The sequence below is a fragment of the Colossoma macropomum genome, unplaced genomic scaffold, assembly GCF_904425465.1.
Source record: "Colossoma macropomum unplaced genomic scaffold, Colossoma_macropomum, whole genome shotgun sequence".
NCBI lineage: Eukaryota > Metazoa > Chordata > Actinopteri > Characiformes > Serrasalmidae > Colossoma > Colossoma macropomum.
In genome coordinates this window covers 9,397,187-9,418,351 of record NW_023494799.1, presented here as the reverse complement: position 1 = coordinate 9,418,351, position 21,165 = coordinate 9,397,187, and the positions used below count along the sequence as shown (strand labels likewise).

At 38.6% G+C, this 21,165-nt stretch overlaps 1 protein-coding gene across 1 annotated transcript in view; it reads left to right on the top strand.

The window, feature by feature from the left end:
- polrmt (polymerase (RNA) mitochondrial (DNA directed)) overlaps positions 1-21,165 on the top strand; it is an 88,616-nt gene that overhangs the window by 42,121 nt on the left and 25,330 nt on the right. Inside the window, exons 13-15 of the mRNA XM_036586469.1 lie at positions 1,046-1,225; positions 5,890-5,976; positions 7,749-7,862. Coding sequence (XP_036442362.1) covers positions 1,046-1,225; positions 5,890-5,976; positions 7,749-7,862 — 381 coding nt within the window. The remainder of the gene's footprint in view (positions 1-1,045; positions 1,226-5,889; positions 5,977-7,748; positions 7,863-21,165) is intronic.

The window sequence follows — 21,165 nt, the reverse complement described above, 5'->3', positions numbered from 1 at the left end:
GGGCTGCAGACAGGCCAGTCTAGCACCAGCACTCTTTGATTACACAGCCATAGCACGTGCAGAATGTGGCTTGGCGTTGTCTTGTTGAAAAAAGCATGGATGTTCCCAAAAACATTTCTAGAAGGCAGCATATGTAGCTCCAAAATGTGTATAATATTTCAATGTTAATGGTGCCTTAACATGCCATGAGCACTAATACATCTCCAAACCATGAAAGACTCTGGCTTTTGAACTTTACACTGGTAACAATCTGGATTGTCCTATTCTTCTTTGGCTTGAAGAACATGATGTCCATTGTTTCTGTAAACAATTTCACACATTGACTTGCTCATTGAGAGCGCTGTTCATAAACTCTTGGATTATTTGCTGATAGATTTTGGTGAGCTTTGACCCATCCTTGCTCATAAAATACAGCACATTTTCTGGATGCTCCTTTTATATCCAAGCCTGATAGCATCACCTGTTTAAGATGCTTATTGAACATTTAACAATGTTCCTAGTCTTAAATATGCCTTTCCCAACTGCTGCAGGCATCAATTTCATAATGAACCTATGTGTACAAAAAAACAATGAAGTTGATAAAGTAAAACATTAAATTAATGGTCTTTGTACTGTTTTCATTTAAATACAGGTCAAATTGGTTTAACAAATCACTGCTTTTTGTTTGTATTTGCGTTTCACATACTATCCCAGCCTTTTTGAAATTGTGGTATTTAGGAAGGCGTGATTTTGCAGATTCACTGCTGTTTTTAGTGCTTTTGCATGATTAACGACTCCTCTTTCCTGTCCACTCCACTAGAGCTGGCTGTTTTATGGTTGGCCCAGGGTCAGTTAGCTTGTTTATCTCTTGATGAAGTTCTCTGAAGTGCTCTCACGGCATATTCATGCCATCGATTCCTACTGAGGATGAGAGCACTGCCTCTGGAGCATAAAAAGGAGGAGAGATGTTCTATAATTGATTCTCTATCAGAAAGTGGCTGCTTCACGTTAAGATGTTGCTCGAGTTGATTCCCCTGCTGAGCATGGAGGCTCATGTTTTGTACAGGTGGAGGAGTTCCGGGCAAGGGATGCAGCCAAGGGCCTGAAGATCGCGCAGGTGCTGGAGGGCTTCATCAGCAGGAAGGTGGTGAAGCAGACGGTAATGACGGTGGTGTATGGCGTCACACGCTATGGTGGAAGGCTGCAGATCGAAAAGCGCCTCAAGGAGATCGATGACTTCCCCAGGGTAAGGGCTGGTGAAGCATTGGACGTCTGTCAGAAGTGGTGAACTGGACAAGTAGCATTTGACCAAGAGCTTAGCTTGTACAGAAAGTGACCGTCAAACTTTTTGAGACGCCTAGTTTAGTAGATAGGCATGTACTTCTTGTCTTTGCAGATATTGTTTCCTACTTAATTGAAAAAGTAGCAGTTAAGAGAGTTATTCAGAACAAAAAAACAAAAGTAGAACTTTTGACAGGCAGTGTTAGTAAACCTGTCGTGGTGGTGTAAATGTAGTTGGTAAATGCACATTGAAGAGAAGCTTATAAAAAATAAATTAAATAAAATTTATTGCTGTGCAATGAAATTCATATGAACAAAACCTAATTGAACTATAGTACCATCTATAGTACTCTGCAAAAACCATCATTTATTAAATATCCAGTCAAAACGACCATTAAGTACAAGTTGTTCATTTTTCAGTAGATATTTCTGAGGGGATTAGATATAAGATAATCCATTTGCATAAGGAAGGGGAAAGTCAAAGGAAAATAAATGAAAAAAAAACATTTGCAAAACTGGAGTTCAAAAAATGATTAAAAGCTACAGAGAAAATGGGACCCCTAACAACCGTGCAAAACCTGGTTGACACCAAAACTGTCCTCATCAGATAAACGTAAGTACTTGAAGTACTGCCTTCATCTTTGAGAGAGAGGAGAAAATCAAGTTAAAAAGTACCTTTGCTTCAGATCTGAAAACATTCACAGGTATTTCTGTCAGTCTTGCCACTGTGAGAAGACAACTCAGCACTTTGAGTCTGAAAGGATGTGTAGCTGTCAAGATGCAGTTACTGGGAAAAGAAGATAAATAAGAAGAACATTTGGAAGTCAAAGAAGCTACTGGTGTTCTCAGAACAATGGACTGACCACCCTGGAGTCCAGAAATCAGCATTATTGAATGTGTTTGGGTTTACTTGGATCATGAGGAGCAAAAAATGTAGCCACATTTCCAAGACTGAACTTTGAAGGTGTGCAGAAATATTCCTGTGGATTTCTTTGAAAAACTGAAGGCAAGAATGGAAGCTGTAGTAAAGAACTGATATGCTGAACACTGAGAACTTGATATTATATGAAGTTGTTGAGGCTTTTGTGTATTTTTTTTTTGTTAAATATGTTTTCTGCCTTTTTCTAAACACTTAATGGCCATTTTGACTGGAAATTAAATAAATAAATGGTAGTCTTTGCCTTTTGCATAATACTGTATGTTACCTTTTAAAAGCTCTTGAGAGCTGTCGGTGCATATATACAGCGGGATGCGCAGAGCAAACACTCTTTGTCATCCATCAACACGATGAAGGTCAGAGAATACACAAATGAAATGAGACAAAAGGTTGCAGACCATCATAAATCAGGCAGTGGCTATAAAAAACTTCACCCGTCCCCACTATAAACAGCTGGAGCGGAGACGAACCTGTTTGAAAGAGATGGAAGTGTGTTTTGCTTTTATGCAACAGAGAGGAGAGTGGTTTGAGAGATAAAAAAAATCTCTAAAAATCGATTTGGACAGTTGGCGAAGTTTGTTATGTCTTTGGCCTCAAAAACTGCATTTTGACATTGCTTCCATGACAACGAGATTTTGGAAGGCTTGCAAAGAGATTTTGATATCGTCAGGCCATAAATATAAGCGCCTAGAGTTCACAAAGCTTCACTAGAATCTTATTCTGTGGTCAGATGAGACAAAAACATGGCTTTTGGCAACAGTGTTTGATGTAAAAAGAGTTCAGGTAATTGGCGAGAAAAATAAAAATCTAATCCCAGTGGTGAAGTATGGTGGTGGAACAGTGATCTTGAGGATATCTTGTTAGGATAAATAGCATCATGGATTCCAACAAATACAAGATGATTTTAGACAAAAACATTGGGCTGGGAGCTGAATGGTTCTTCAAACAGAGCAAAGCAGGCCTCCAAACCACACATACGTTTCCAGACCTAAATATCACTGGAAACTTTGAGGTAAACTGTAGGAGAGCATCCACAAGCATAGACTGAAAACTCTGAAGCATCTTGAAAGATTTTCTGTGGTGAAATGGTTTTAGATACAGTTGTGTGAAAAAGTTTGGACATCCTTGGTCAAATTACAGGTTTTGTTGTTTTTCTAAGTGAAAATAAGTAAATTCGCATCCTCTGAAGAACACACTTAATTTTAGCATATTAAAAAAATAAACATTAAATGTGGCCTCTGCAAAAGTTATGGTGCACTTTTTATTTTAGTTTTTTTTTTTTATGTGTTAAACTCAGCAGATAAATAAAAATTTTACAGTATGCACATGTTTAAGTTTGTTCCCTGTAGAAGATGTGTTAACTTATTTTCACTTAGAACATTAACAGAACATGTAGTTTAATCAGGTAGGCGGGGTTAAAATTTTGCATACGACCGTGAAAGAGTACATTACTGCTATGCTGTACTCAAGCTGATAAAACAAAAAAAATGTTTTCATAGCCAAAGATAATTCATATAGGCACTGCTGACATCTTCACAGTCATTATTTTGACTGACACTTTTTGACTTCATCATGCTTGAACCACACAAAGCTTTATTTGACTTTCTGTTGCCGTTAACTCCGTTTAATCACGGTTTTTCTTTTATCTTTCTAGTCTTCAAAATGTCTGTATCTTGACTGTTGGAAGGTTTTGTTGTTTTTCCACCTGCCCTCTTTAATTTGGTGCTCTTGGCAGGTGTTGTGAGACGAGGCGTTTGTTTGTTTGTGCAGGAGAGAGAGAGAGAATTTTTAAAATTAATTAATCTGTGCCTCAGACCCGTTTTCCCCACTGTATTCTTGTGTGGACAAACAAACAAGTGACTCTAGATCAGCAGTGAAGTAGCATGTAATTATCACCTTTAGAGAGTCAGCGAGGAAGGTGTGTCTATGTGTGTGTGTGATTATAGAGTGCGATTATAACTGTGTGTGTGTGTGACGGAGCCACTCTGCTGGTTCAGCAGCTTTGTGGGTTGTCGGCAGCAGCTGGAGACCATTGGGTCCACTCAGTGCTAATATCTCCCCTGAGGTAGCAGAGATTACCTGAGGCCTCAGAGCAAAAGAATAGGCCACCTGAATCCGTACTCCAAATCCCAGCACTCTTCGGCTTTAAAGCCATAGTTTGACCAAAAAATCATATTCCTCTGCTCTGAATGCAGTGGACCAGCCAAGACATGATGGTGTCCAAAGTTTCAGACTAATACAGTTTGAGACTAATAAAGCTTCTACTTCACTAGTCCCATTTCTTATTTTTACCCCTACCCCTTGTTTTCGAGTGTCACTTTGCCCCTTGAAACTGAGTCCCAAGGGGTAGTGGTTGAAATCTTCCCCTATGAAATGGGACCCTCAAATAAAAAAGAGCATTACTTCATTAACAGGCTATTAGCACTGCTCTGTAGGCGACCCTGCCAGTCTGCATTGATAGCAGAGGAGGGTAAAGTTCAGCAACCTCACTGCTGGGCTTTAGTTACATTTAGGGCATCAAAGAGGGGGGATGCGACAGTTACTTATTATCGCCCACCCCTAATTCTTCAGTGATACAAAGCTGAAGTCAGCAATTCACCAGCTTCTTGTTCGAATTTTCTTGTTCCAGCAGTTACATTCTGCCGCTTCAGGTGTCAATACTGCTGGACTGTTTAAGACGGAATGGGAAATTTAGATAGCTAGCTACCGAGACATCAACATACTATTAGCAAATTTTTTTGCTTGTTATGAAGAAAGGGACCATAATACATTGAAACGACATTAAAGTAAGACAATACAGTAGTTATTGTAATATTTTAATGGAGAAAATACATTTGTGGGTTTCTTTTGTCGCTTGCACAGCCATCTTGCTGTGTTTTCACCTCATAACACATGTAACCCTAACACTTTGCCCTACTTCTCTATCCCAACAAAAATCGGGACACCCTACTCCTAGGCGTGAACAAGCAAAACAGAGGGCTAAGGGCTAAGAAGTAAGGGCAAGGGGTGAAATGGGATTGGGCCATGATCTCGTATTGAGACTTTTCATCTGGGACCAACTTTTTAAACTTTTAATGCTGGATTTCAAAAAATCCACCCCAAATAAGGCCGTGCCCCCCCTACAAGGTACCTGCAAATTCCCCTGGTTTGTATTCTTTAAAAGCAAAATAAAAAATGCCAGTATGTCAAACAGTGTCATGCATTTTGCGTGATGCTTATTGGTGGGACATAAGTTTCTCTTATTTGCTACATTATCCTTACAGCTTTAGCTCAAAGCTGGAGATGCACTTCTGGCACCAAACATGCGTCTTTAGTTAAATACAGGAGCTCCTATGCTAATATAGTGTTAGCTATAAAAAAGGACAAATGTACAAATAAAATTCAGCCTTTGTGTGATTGCTGCTGCTGTTTTTAGCTATGTGATGTTTGTTTGCTATCCTTACAGATGACAGTATGCCATAAAATGTCAGAACCCACATAAGTCTATTTGAGATTACTTAACAATTAGATTTTAGACAACTAGGGCTTTAGAGAACTGTGTGATCATTTAGGAATGAAGTTAGGTGACACAAAACTTCAGACACCAAACATGTCTTCACTAGCTTTTGCCATATTCTACTACATTTTGCCAAAATGTTCTTGCCCCCAGTGCTGTTGTTTGTACAACTAATGCTGCTATTTTCTGACTGCAGGAACATATATGGGACGCCTCTCACTACTTGGTGCATCAGGTCTTCAGTAGCTTGAAGGAAATGTTCACAGGCACGAGAGAGATCCAGGTACATTACAGTGTGTTGCATAACTTGAACATCTGCAGCTTCTTTTTTCCTCTACTGAATGAGTTTGTTTCTATGATTTTATAGGTTTGAGTCTGGAAGCAGGATTAATTAGGAGAGGGGACAAAATGAATTTTTAAAATAATTGTTTAGATTTTTAAGACTCATAAGTCAAAGTCAAATAAGGACCCCTATTATAAAGTTGTAACTGAACTCTAATTTATTCTACTTGCGTCATTTACTACTTTTAAAGATAATACATTTATGAAAAGCGTTTACACTTGAGTTAAAACTGGATGTAGACCATTACTAAGTATGTATTTATAATAATAATAATGAATTGTTGCATTCATAATTGTATGCAGGTTGTATAGTTTAATTGAATAATTAGTTATTGAACAAACTATGACTAATGATTAGATTTCTGTAGTCAAAATAATTTTTAAATAATAATAAAAAACAAATTGCTAACAACTATGATGGTAATCAAAATAATAACTGTTATTATAGTAAAGCAAACCAAAAACGGTTCCACATAGCTACATTTGTTTGTAATAGCTCAACTAAACACAACGACATATTTAAATACTGTTACAGAAAATAACATTTTGGTAAGACTTTACAGAAGGGCAGCATTCAAATGTCCACAACACGCCTCCATAAAGTTTTCATGACAACTGACATAAACCTACATAACCATAGTGAAGCATCAGTTGTCATACCACTGAGATGAAGTGACATCGAAATGGCCAAAGCAACCTTTATGAAAGCTGACACTTGTTGGAATAAGTCTTTATTAAAGGTTGTGTAGGTTTATGTTAGTTGCCATCAATGACTTATGTAGGTGTCATGTAGCCTTATGAATGCTGACCTTCCGTAAAATGTTACAAAATGTTTAAAACCAAAATAGTTGTGTTTACAGTATATATCTGATAGGCTTACTTTAGACTATGTTGACTAAAAGGTCTAAATATCTTGCTTGGCTAAGAAAGACATCATTTCCAAGAATACAGTTCAGATGGTTGGCAGCCTTGCAGGACAAATTGGAGCACATAGCTGAGGGGACACAAGATTCCCCACTATTTTATGCTGTGCTTGTATAGGTTCCTAAAGTATCAGCACTGGCTTTGCACCTGCCTGCAGCTCATAGTGAATCCCAAGCAACAGTGTGAGAGGGGAAAATGGATGTTTCTGGAACCCGCTACAGTCCTATGGGAGAGACCCAGACAGGCTCAGACGCTCTGAAACCTCCCCCCCACCTCACATTCAGATACGCCTATCAGCCTAAATGGGTCATACCCAAAAAACAGAGAAGAAAAAAGGTGGAAGAAGTAGTGAGGGGTGGGGAAGGTACTTCATCTTCCCTCTAATCTCCCACACCTGGCTACAGCTGTAGAGAAGCAAAAGGACCTGAGGGAAGGTAAGTGGGGCAGGAGGGAGGGGAAGTGCAGGGGGAGCCATCTGACGGATGGACCTGCATGGGGCCTGGGCTGCTTATGCAGAGAGAACGAAGATATTTATCTCCCACCCTAGCGCTCAGGAGGAAAGCCTTTAGGGAGAGAAAATGGCTCTGACTCGGCGCATCTGCAGCAGACATGCCGGGAAGCCAGCACTGTTGCTTCGAATCAGCAGGTTCACTAAACACAGAGGCTCTGCAACAAATAGCCACCTGTTTTATCATTTTTTTCTGGCCACAGTTAGAACTTTGTTTGGATCAGCTTAGACTTCATGTTTCTTGCTGAAGTTAGGAATGTGTTTGTGCCTGTGTGTTGCAGGACTGGCTAACGGAGAGCGCAAGGCTAATCGCTAAGTCCGGCAGCACCGTGGAGTGGGTGACCCCACTTGGACTGCCCATCGTCCAGCCCTACCATCGTACTAGGAACCACGTGGTGAGTTTCAACCTCTAGAAAGCACTGTTAAAGGCTCCCCAGCAGAACAACATTGGTTATTGATCATTCTTATTTCTTTAAATCTGACCTTCTGGACCTTTTGGAGTTAAAGGTCAGAAGGGTTCGTCCCGTAAATGGACTTGCCTCATCATATTCAGAAATTTAGAGGGGCTCCATCTGTCTTAACAAGGCCTAAGTAATGAAATAGTTCAGTCGATTCAGTAAAGCTCAAGCAAATTGTATTGTTTATTATTACTCTCTTGGTTGCTCCAGATGCAGCCTGTGCAGGGCTGAGTGAAAGATGAATATCCTAAAGAAAATTCCTGCAGCAGTTGTTAAATTGAAGCTTCAGTATATTCCTTTCTATCCAGTCCATCTAAACCCACTTCTGTTAAATTAAGGGTAATACACTTAATTATTTATTTTTTTAAAACTTATTAGCACAGGAATGAAGAAAACCAATATGGAGGATCCAGGCTGACACAGTAAATTTGTAAATGCAGCTGGAAATGGAAAGGAATGTATGGAATTCACAATTGTCTTTTCCATGTTAAGGTGTATTTTCCAACTGTATTTCCTCATTGCTGTTTTAAATTCCAAATTTATTTCAAAAATGTCCTTTCCATTTCTAGTTGTATTTCCAACTTTCCTTTTCCATTTCCAGTTGAATTTCCCAATTGCCTTTTCTATTTCCAATTCTATATCCTGAATGCTTTTTCCATTTCCAAATATATATCAAAACTGTTTTTTCTAGTTATATGGCTGAATTTCCATTGCCAGTTGTATTTCACAGTTTCCTCTTCCATTTCCAGTTGTATTTCCAAATCACTTTTCCCATTTCCAAGTGTATTTTCCAGTTTGTTTTATCCATTTCCAAGTATATTTCCCAGTCGCCTTTTTTCCCCATTTCCAAATATATTTCCCAATTGCCTCCAATAACCAGACACATTTCCCAATTATCATTTCTGTTTTCAGATGTACTTCCCAGTTGCCTTTTCCAAATGTATTTTAATCTGTATTGTGACACCCTGGATTCACCATTTACTGAAACATAGCCTGCTTTAAGTGAAAAACAGGTTGAAAAAAAAGCAACGTAATTAGCTAAATCATGTGAAACTTTCTGTGAGACATCCGACTGCTGTTTAAACTGTGAGAAATTAAAAATTAAGTGACAAAGTCTTTCTCTAGCATTGTAAGACAATATTCCCATGGGGAATAAAAAAAGCACAAAAAATGGGAATGCAGCTTGAATATCAGTCTCTTTATAATAGTTAGGAATATGGTGCCTGTTTTTTCGAGGTTGATCAAAATCATAGCATTGAAATTGGTTGAATAAAAGAAACTATACTGACCTTACGAGAAGATCTGTGAAGATTTTATAATCAAACCTAAGCATTACAACATTAGCTACTATAACAGTCTTGTGGACAAACCCAGTCTATCAGATAACACACAGCAGTTGGTGAGTCAGTACCACACTTTCCCCGTGTCCTCTTGACATCTTTCTACCATCTGGCATAGGGCCAGACCTTTTAAGACAGAAGCAAAAGACAAATGGCCACCACAATCATTCAGTCTGAGTTTAGACTCTAACATCCAACCATCTTGCAGTCGTTCTGCCCTCAGCCTCAGCCTTTCTGCTGCCTCTCTGTGGCCTTTTGCAGCTGAGAGTAAAAGAGGAAACCTTGCATGTGTACGAGCCTGCACTGCTGTCAGATAGCATTAGCAGAGTTAGTGGGGTGACAGCAGCAGCTCAGCAGTGGCCTGTAGTGTGTGGGGGGGATCCCGCAGAGAGCATCTGGCAACCCGTCTGCCTGACCGCCGCTCACTGCCTGCTGATGTCTGGTGTGGATTTTGGTGAATGCTGGCACGAAATCCTCTGATTGGAAAGATCTCTAGCACTGCTGAATGAGATCTGACTGGTTTTGAATAGTCCAGAGCATGATGTGTGTTGCCATGCGCAAACTGCAAATCTGCCTAGTTTGAATGGAAAATGCAAACTAAGGCTGATATTTTCCTGTAGAAGGCACAGTGGAATGTTGTCTGAATGTTGTCTGTCTTGTTTGTCTATATGGTTATGGTGTGTCCTGTGTTTGGGTGTGTTTCTGAATATTTGTAAAATACTCTGCATACAGACAAAATACGTTTGCCGTGATTGTAGTGCTAAATAATATGATTCTGGTAAGTTCTGTTATATATTAAAAGTGCATTGGTGGATCAATAATGTGATTAATTAAAGATTGGTCAGTATTATTTTGACAAAAGTGATTTACTTTTGTTGAATCACATGAATACTTGTAATACTGGTATCCCGGCAACTCCAGCAGCACTGCTCTCTCTGATCCACTTGTACCAGCGCAACACACACTAACATGCCACCACCACATCAGTGTCACTGCAGTGCTGAGAATGATCCCCTTCCTGCGTAATACCTGCTCTGTGGTGGTCCTGGGGGAATGGGTTGTACTCATCAGCTCAGTGATTTTAAACATGGCACTGTCAAAGGATGCCACCTCTGCCACAAGTCAGTTTGTGAAATTTCTGTTCTGTTAGATCTGCCCCTGTCAACTGTAAGGCTATTATTATAAAATGGAAACATCTATGACCAACAACAGCTTAGCTACAAAGCACTAGACCACACAAACTCACAGAGTGGGGCCACTGAGTGCTGAAGTGCAGTGCCTAATTTCTGTTGAATAACTCACTAAAGAGTTCCAGATTGCCTCTGGAAGCAACATCAGCGAAATAACTGCGCATTAAGAGCTTCACCAAATGGGATCTGTGGCCGAGCGGCTACACACAAGCCTAAGATCAAAATACACAATGCCAAGCATTGAGACAGGAGTGGTGTAAAGTACACCGCCACAAGCAGTGGAAACGTATTCTGTGGAGTGACGAATCACGCTACTCTATCTGGCAGTCTGATAGACGAGTAATATGTAATATGTAGGTGTCCCAATACTTTTGTCCATGTAGTGTATGTCGTCCACCCCTAACAAAGTAATTCTCTGATGGTGTAGCATGAAAGAACCCACACTGTTGGTGAATGTCTCCTCACTCCACTGTACTCCGCTCCACTCCTCATTTAGTGTGGTGCTGCAGGCCTTTTCACAGCTTCCTGCACCGCAGGTTACCACAGGCAGGGGGTGGACGTAATGTGGAATGTCATCCTAATGGCCTATGGTAAGCTCCTTGTCACCTTTGGACTTGCCATGCCATGAAAGGAGAGGAGCGTCATCTCTTCTCACACTGTTAACGTAGGTGCCAAGAGCTGATCTTGGGAGTCATGCCTGCCGTTCGAGTGACACAGGAAGGACACGGTGTCTCCCTGTGTCTGGAAGATGTTATCAGCTTTTTCTATCTGCTGGTGCACGTCTGTGAGAAGCATTTGTACCGTTGGCTGCTGTGGCCATTCCAGGGCCTTGTGTCATTCTCTGAAATGCAGCAGTATAGACCTCCCTGTTCCCTGTGCTCCACTGCCCCCTGGGCCAGATATCATAACTCTGCCCTGTGATTTCAGGTCATTACATTTTATTGGACTTATTTATGGAATTTCTGATGAAGGCCATCATTAATCAGTGAGCAGTGTGTCCTCATGAATTCTTCACCACTTAATTGCTTTTATTCACGGATTTAAGCAGCCAGACTCACCTCTCTAACACCCCCCTTCCCCTGCTTCCCCCTCAGTTGAGGCCAGAGTATAAGCTTTAAAATGCATGTGTGCTTTTCTACTGTTTTTTTAAGCACCTCAAGCAAGACAGCTTTACAACAACTTTACACAATGCTCTCATATATTAATAACATTTGTGCCTATCAGCCATAACATTAAAACCACCTACTTGTTTCTACGCTCATTGTCCATTTTATGAGCTCCACTTACCATCTAGGTGGGCTTTGTAGTTCTACAATTCCAGGCTTTAGTCCATTTGTTTCTCTTCATACTTTGTTAGCCCCCTTTTACCCTGTTGTTCAATGTACAGGATCCCCACAGGACCGCCACAGAGGTAGTTTTAATGTCATATCTGATTGATGAATGTACACCATGATGCCTAAACTGCTCATGGAGCAGTGAACGATACTCTGATATGGAATTTCTACGCCAGTATTGATAACCAATAGTCAGCATCTGTTGTGGCCAGTACTTATAATCAAATAAACCTTTTTTTGCTGAGGTTCACCCTGGCTGATAAACTGTGTATTTAGCATTACCACAATATGAGTTTCCATTATTAATGTATTGTTAGGCCCTGCAATGACAGAATGGATCAAATTCCTATTGTGTGATGTAATCACGGATATCATGATTGGCTGGATATAATTTAAAATGTTTAAATACTGATCTGATGCCTTGAATTTATTACCGTACAACACAAAACTTTTTCCAATACCTTTTTTCTAATTGTGACATACAATATGCAAGAAAGTATTATTTATTAATAATAATACTTTCCTCTCTTCTTGGCCCTCCACATGTATCACTTCTCCTGGATGCTATATAAATATAAAAAAAAATATAATACAAATATATAATAAAGCATTTTTTATATAATGTAAATATGTAATAAAGCATTATATTTCTGAAAAGAAATTTAAATTCTTTTATTTTCTTCATGGACAGTAGGTGCAGTATAAATTTCTATGTAATCAGATTTCTTCTGCGGTAGAATCTAGAAGCGTCACAATAGCGTGAACTCAAGAATATTGCTTGTCTTTGGCAATTTATAGCCAGTGACGAAGTCTGTAGGACCCTCAGTGTATTTCACTTAGAGATATTGCTTCCTCTCAGGGAAGACTGTTTATCAACTGTTTGCGTTTTGCAGTTCCATGTCATGACGTATTATGACCTTATATCAGTTATGGATTCCCATACATTGTACACACAACACGTCAGGTTAGCCACAACGTCATTCACACCCCCTTTATCCTCTGTGTTTGGTCAGTGCGGTCAAAGGTGGAGGCTGCTATTGTAAAACATGTCTCCTCCATTTCAAGTGTTAGCAGTGCTCCACTCATCACCCTTTTTTTTATTCAGTTAGATATAGAAGGAGCTTTGCTGACATTACTCCCATCCCCCCAACATCACACTTGGGTGTCACGCTAACTAAATTAATGTAGCGACATCAGGACTCTCATTAATCACTACAGGCTCTCAACTCTACCCCTACAGCTCAGCAGGAGGGTTATGCTGCATTCCATTGTACTCAGACCTCCAACTTTGAAATATGCAATGGTCACTTAAGTTAGCATTTACAGTCAGAAATTGGACTGACCATAATGGCATGAATGGTGAGTGGTAAGCGTTCTCCTTTTGCGTTTGTTTTTACTTCGTAAAATGTCTTTTGTTGTTTTCTGCTATAAAAACATATTTTAACAATGTAGTTTCGATGTACATTAATGTAGATCACCTTAAGATCCTTTGAATGCTGTTAGGTATGTGCCAATATAAAACACGAATCACGATGTTACGTGTCTGGGCTGGATAAATTAATTATCTAACATTTTATCATGGTTTCGATATTTTCATAACAATAATGGTAAAAAATATTTTACATAATGCTTTTAATGTCATAAATATGTGTTCAGAATGTCATTTTTGGAAAATAAAAGTATACTTTTATATGTGAACTGCTACGAAACTGTACATTTGTAGTTAGGCTTGGAGTCGAGAGCCCTGCCCTAGAGCACTATGACTTTTACCAACAGCTGAGCAGCTTTTCCAACATAAAGCATTATAGTACCTATTACATACCAACATTAAAGCCTCATGTTTTGTGGGGTATCATATAATAATCATGTACATGCCATACCTGTCATTATAGAACAATGCTTCGAGGGGAAACCTTTATTTATAGCCTCTGTTAATCAAAAAAACACCTGCAACGATAAAGCTAATTTCTACTAGCTAGAAAAATGGCGCTAACAGTGGTAGAGTTTATTTCCCCACACTAGGTTCAATACGACATGGCTTGAGTCTACACACAGACTTGTAACAGACATTTGGGTAACTTTTTGGCTATGTTCCAGATATACAGTGAATCATTTAGTAAATACTTGAACCTAAAGCCTAACTCTGGAGATTTGACAGGATTTGGATGTTAAACAAATCTGGGTTCTTAAGTAAGATTAAATTCAAATTCTTAAGTGCAGTTTGTGATGCAGACATACATATACTTATGAAACTGAGCATTTATTTCCTTCTTCAAGCTGGGTGGCCGTGAGTTTCCACCATTTTGAGGAATAAAAAGTTCTCTGTCTGCTCCTCTTTCTGCTGTGCTGCGGCTCTGCTCAGACTGGCCGTATCACATGAAAAGCTGTGAATGCATAGCTGCTGTGTGTCACTAAAACATGTAATGTAGCCTTACGAATGCTGGCCTTCAGTAAAGTGTTGGCGAAATGTCCGTTTTCCGAATGCAGAGCAGTGCAGCATTTGTTTGTGCCTCTTTCAAGTTCACTGTGCTTTTTTAATTGTAGCTTTACATCTCGGCTTTGGAAAAATAGCGAAACTGAGCGAAACTGAACGTTAAAATGACTTTTTCTTGCTAAGCTAGTTGACTGTAGGTTTTTCCAACATTATAGATCTTCTTCAGCTGGTGTGGTTTGATAGTGGTGAGTGGTTTGTGTGTGCGCGCTGGGTGATGTCTGGGTGGTTTGTGAGCATTTGACAATGTGTGCATGAGCCGCATTTAGCTCTGCCAGACTAAGCAGGCCTGTCACTACCTGTATCCTGTTTGGCTCCCGTAAGCATGGAGTCAAACTGTGGCCGTGCATTCCAGTATCGGCCTCTTCAAAAGCAGCCAGCTCCCACATCTCGGACTCTGCTCACGCACAAGCTAGATAAATAGGTTTGACCACTTGTTTACAGTTTATGTCTTCAGCAGGTATGGCCTTCTGCATAATTCCACAGAGGCACAGAGCAGGAGGCTCTGTTTTTTTTCTTGAAGGGTGATATTTTTCTTGGATCAAGCCATGATAACACCATAAAATCACAATCAGGGCCTGCTGCGACAGCAGAGACCTTCAAACAACAGCAGTTCTGCAAGCCAGTAGCCACCGAAGCAATGCAGTGTGTGTACTGAAGAGTGTGACAGATGCTGATAGTGATTTTAAGGGTCTAGATAACCAATGATATTAATTAGGTGATCTGAATTTGTATAATAAAAAATTAAACAGTATCGCATGAAATTTGAAGTGAATTGCACCTTTGGAGGGATTCACATTGTGTTTTTGCTGAACAACAACAATAGTGTTGTAACTGTCAATCATCTGGTCTAGCTAGCCAGCATTGCAGTGGCTATGACCAGAATGGATCCCTATTTGTTCATTAGTGTTGTGCTTTAGGGTGCAACTGTTTAGTTCACAAAAAAGCCCTAAAAGGGCGAGTCAGTAATTAAATTAGTGTTCATTAACACTTTCTCATCATCAGCCTGTAGCAATATTTACCAACATTAGTTGCTGAAAGCTTGAGCTTGGCTTCTTTATAGCTGTAGACATGGATGTAACTGGAAAAACAGAAATCTAACAAACATTTCCTACAAACATAACTAAAAATAGCAAATTGCACAATCATCATTCGCCACTATGCAAACTACAAATAATACTGATAGCTGTGTACATTGTTTTTGTGCATTGAAAGGATGAGAAACTACACTACAACATTTTCTATAAAGGATACAAAAAGAAATATATACATATTTTTTATAGGGTCACAAAAGTGAATAAATATATATTTAATTCCTTAAAAAGCTCCTTATAGTGATGCAGGATTGTTGTAACAGTCATAACTGCTTCACACATTTTGCACTCAGTATTAAGAGTCTGAATAATCATCACAATCAAAGCATTTCACAGGCTAGACGCTAAAGATGGGTTAATTGGTTGTTTTTTTTTTTCACTCTAATATAAATCGTCACTTTTTTTTTGCATTATTTGAGCACAACAGCTGCCCTTTACGTTGTGTCAAAAGTTCATGATGAGTGGACCAATACAAATGGTCTGAAATTACTTGTTAAAAAAATTTTATTCCAACAACTTACATTAAAAGTATAGAACATATTTGAATTTCTCTTACAAAGCTACCATTTTTTAGATGCTTTTTTTGGACAGCACATAATAAAGGCTACTGGAACACTGCAAACAAAACACGCTTCTCTCATTAAAACACAAAAAAACAAGTACAGTGTGGACCTCCTCTTAGCCTACCCACCTCTGCTCACAACACAAACAACTGTGATGGTCAATCAGTGCTCCACACTCACAAAGTGAGTAATTAGCAGCCTATAGCATTTAAATAAGTCGTCTTATATAACATTTTGAAGAGTACCTTTATTAGTGCTTTATTGCAGTGATTTCTGTCGATGCTAATAAATCTGTCAAACCTCAACGGTGGCTGATTTTATAGGTTGAGGCCTAGATTACAGTGCTTTCCATCTGTAGACTCGTGGAGTGGCCTGCCAGACTCCTTTGATGCTCAGATGAATGTAGATCTACACTCTGTTGCTGTATGAATCTTTAATTTCAAACCACGCAGCACAAACAACAGGCTTCAGAGTTCTGCTTTAATGCAGTCGTGAAAATGTATTGCTGCCGATGTAAACAGTAGGCACACTTTAAATACAATTATTAAAATATATGGCCAGGCAACTACAGGGCTCGTGCTTGAGCAGAGGTCACCTCCGTTTCATTCCTTCTCTCTCCTCCCATCCATCCTTGGATGTTCTTTCCATAGGAAATGCAGCATTAATTAGATGAAGGGGAGGATGGGAGGATAAAGGCTTCATATCAATACGGTAAATAAACAAATTAAGCCAGGGTGAAATCGCTAGTGTTTAATCAGTGGGCTGCCATGTCCCCGAGGAGAGGAAATTGCACAGTGGGAGTTTCAGGGTATGGATATACATCAATAAGTCTAACTAATGTGATTGTACACCACTAATCAGTTCGGGGGTCACTTTTATGAGCTTTTTACAGGGTTCTTTAGTTTTTTTTTAGTTTTTAATTTTTTTGTTTTTCATCTTCTGATTGGTTTAACACAGTGAATACAGTCTTGCACCAAAAAGATGGCCTATATAAAAGGAGGTTTTACAGTTGTATTGTCCTTTTGTTTTCAGTCCCAAATGCTCACTGTGTCCTTGTCAGAAGGAAATGTAATTACCCTCGAGGGCTGTACTGTATACCCAATGCGCAAGGGTACACTTAAAGGGTGTCTTGTGCTGTTGGAACAACGTGTTCATGTTCTTAAAGGGCCATATCACCATGTCACAGAAAAATTAGATGTCCTCACTTTTTTAAATAAAAAAACGCTAAATTCCATTCACTCCTTTGTGCATGCGGCCCGGTTTAAATTAATCATGGTTCTAATGTCATAGCCATGCCGACATTTACATATGATTGCCCATGCAACCTACAGCCTACCCACTTGTTCACATTAAAGCTATAAGGAGTGTTGTTACTGCAGCCTGTAGAGTTGTTGGAGTGGAAACTGTTGGGCAAAGTGGTTAAATGTTGTGCTGTTCCTGGCTGTCAGGAAACAAGTGTATCATTGCATTCTCACAAAGGATCCAGACATCTGAAAGAAGTGAATAAAGCATACTTTTTCTCACATCCCTGAAGATTTTAGTCCAAAGTTAAGTTTGTTCCACATTTCAGCTCAGACTATTATTTGAACAAAGCACTATAGAAGACAATCAGAGCAGATGTCATTTACATACAGTACCACCCTTCATTTATTTAATGTCCAGTCAAAGCTGAGTGCAAGTAATTAAGTACAATTTATTCAGTTTTTGCAGGAGATATTTCTGTGGAGATGAGGTATAAGATGATCCACTCACATAACGAAGTCAACGGAAAATCAGTGAAAAAACAGGGGTTTCCAAAAAAAAGTTCAAAAAATGAGAAAAAATAGGAGCAGAAAACATATATTTAACAGGAAAATTACACAAAAGCCTCATTAACTAAATATTGTTCTTCAGCATTTAGTGTGTCCTTGCTGTGCCTTTATTGCAGTTTCCATTCTTTTCTGTTCATGCTTTAGAAGTTGGTTGCATTTTCTGCTTCTCACGATCCAAGTAATCCAAAACACATTCAATTAGAGCTGGGCAATATGATATGATATCGTCAGAACTTAAATAGCTCTGACCTACTGCATGTTTCATTTTAAAGAGAGCAAAATTAGTCCCATTTAACCAGATTTAGTGCAACACAGTATGCCACATATTGAATAGAAATCATTGTATTCACAGTTTTTGATAGCATTTTTTTAAAATGTAGTACTACTAGTTTTTTTTTTTTCTCAGTTCCATCTGTAAATTAAATGATGTTGAGGTCTGGACTCTGAGAACACCAGCAGCTTATTTTTTCAGTTGCAAATTCTCTTCTTTTTTTATCTATTCCCTTTTCTCAATAACGGCTTCTTGACAGCTGCACATCCTTTCAGACTCCAAAAGCTGAATTGTCTTCTCACAGTGGAAGGATGGACAGAAACACTGGATTTTTTTCAGATCAAACAAGAGAGGAGCTTGATTTTCTCCTCTCTCTCAAACATGAAAGCTTTAAGTGCTGTTTATCTAAAGGGGGAAATTTTAGTGGTCTTGCATGGTTGTTAGGAGTCCCGTTTTCTCTATCTTTTAATAGTTGTTTGAACAGTTTTGGCAACTCCTGTTTCTCCATTATTTTCCTTTTAATCTTCCCCTTCCTTATCTTGTTATCTTACATCAAATCTCCTCAGAAACATCTCCTGAAAATGAATAACTTGTGCTTAGTGTCCGTTGACTGGAAATAAAATAAATGAAAGGTAACCTCTGGCTTTTGCACAGTACCGTATTTCAGTCTTACAAGTGCAGGATTAAAAACAGCCTGTTTAATTCTAATGGTATAAAGATGATAAAGACATGTTTGACAGTGGTAAATGTAAAGATGAATTGTTTTGTTTTGGTATAGTAAGCAACAGAAAAGTTATAAACATCAGGACAATATGGGCCCTTTAAGAACACACTGTTCCTCTTTGACTTCCCCATCATTCTAATTGGGTGAAGTTCATGTTTTCTCTTGAGGTCTCTGTCAGATCAAAACAAGGCACTGCAGTATTCATATCACTGCCAGGTATGTTTTAAGCTCAGCATTGCTGTGCCTTCCTGTGAACTGTGGATCGTCATTGCATTGATCTGGCAGCAGATGCTTCAGTTGTTTTGAGGGCTGTGTTGATGAATGCACTGGAAGTTTCAAGGACACACCCAGAGGAATAAGCCAAGGAGAGGGTCATGAGTTGTGTCGAGCTTCCCTCTGGGGGGCACTGAATAATTAGACAGTGTTGTACCTAATCTCTTGAGGCAGTGACAGCAGCAATCAATAAAAGAGATGGCAGCTTGGTGGATTCATAGGGCGAATGGCCAGTCTGGTGCTTGTTAGCGTGGGAGCCTGTTGTCGGCTGTCAAGGGGTACGAGCAGGGGTTAAAGGTTTGGGAAGTGTAAAAGCTTTAAAGCAATACCACATGATTGAAGCTGAGGAAAGTGCAAATATGTGTGTGTTTGTAAGTTTAACCAAGCTCTGCATCCTGTAGAGAATGATTACATAAACTGAATGGCTGCAATAAAATGTTGCTCTTTCAGCTATCTTTGGAAACTGAAGGTTAGTGTCCCAATTCTATCTCTCTAATTTGATTCTAAATCCGATCTTTTGAAATTATAGCCATTGCAGACTATTTATAGCATAGAGAATTATTTACAGAAACACATGCAAATTAATGTGCACAGAGTGGCTGAGCATAACGGTGGGTTGTATACCAATTGAAACTCTTTCTCAGGTATGAGTTGTCATAACCATTATACCACAAGTGAGTGCTAATAATACAATGTTTTCCCCTTAAGTTTTGGAATTGGAATATTAGAATATGTTAGAATATTGACTATAGAATATATATATATATATATATATATATATATATATATATATATATATATATATACACACACATATTGTTCAATTTTGTTTCAACTATTTTGCACAGTAAAAATATTTCAGATTTACTTTTGGTTCTTATTAAAAAATGAAGGGACAACCTAGAGTAATAAACCACTGTTAGTCTACAAAAGTAGGTTTACTTTAGTGTCTAAAATGGTTTTACTTGGGAATAATTTTATATATGGGTAATGTTAATGTGTATATATAAATTTCATGATTAATGGACCAAAAATTGCTTGGAATAAAGTCATGTGACATTAACTAACATTGAAAATAAAGGTTTAAATGTTGACACTGACTACATCACAATTGATTTTACATAACAGGTTTGTTACAGTTGGCTTTGCAGCTTTGCTTTATGTCTTCATGTCTGGGATGAACTGGTGGAGCCGTATGCCAATTTGATCGACTAAGTGGTCGTTTAGTCCGTGTGGCTGCAGAGTGTGGGTTGCGACAGGCATGTGACCGACAGTGCTGGGGATTTACAGTGCACAGGATTTATACTCCTATTTTGAGGCTCTTTGTACATTTCTGTGACAAATCATTGTGACCTTCACGGAGCCATGCGGCACACTTTAAGCCTGCACTCCTATATCCAAATCCTCATGATGCTCATTATAACAGCCCTACAAGGGCAGCACAATTTAAAAGGTCCTGATCTTAAAGCTCGGGATAAATATACTACATGTTTCTATAAATGTGCGTTAGGGATGGGTTTGGTTATTCATATGTGTAGATAAAATTGAATCAATTCTGTTTTATTGTGCAATTTCAAATACATTTTTAACTTATTAAAACAGAGTTAAATATGGAATATTTTAAAGAAAAATGACAGATTTGTACAGTTTAAAGTTATCATTCTGTGGGGCATCTGATAAGTCACATCTTTTTTTTCAACTGATAGTCACATCTTTTTTTATTTAACAATATATACAGTGGTGCAAAGGTTTGGGCACCACTGGTCAAATTATATGTTTTGTTGTTTTTCTAATCCTAAAAAAGTTCAAATGTTCTCTGAAGGGAACAATCTTAAACGCGTCACATTGTACAAAGCGCACATTTTTGTTTATTTTTTAATGATTTAACATTTTTGGAAAAAATAAAACATTTTTTTTTCCACAACAGGTTAAAGTCAGCTAATAAAAAGAAATGGCACATTATACTGAAGTTTGTAGAAGTTTGTTGCTCAAAGAGAATGTGTTATTTTTTTAATAAGAAAATCAATAAAACATATTTTTACCAAGGGTGCACTTTTGCATAACTTTGCATAAGACTGTATTTTCTCATTACATTTCAGTATTATTCATTTAAAAATGCAGATTGTGAAAACTAACTTCAGGGTGTTTA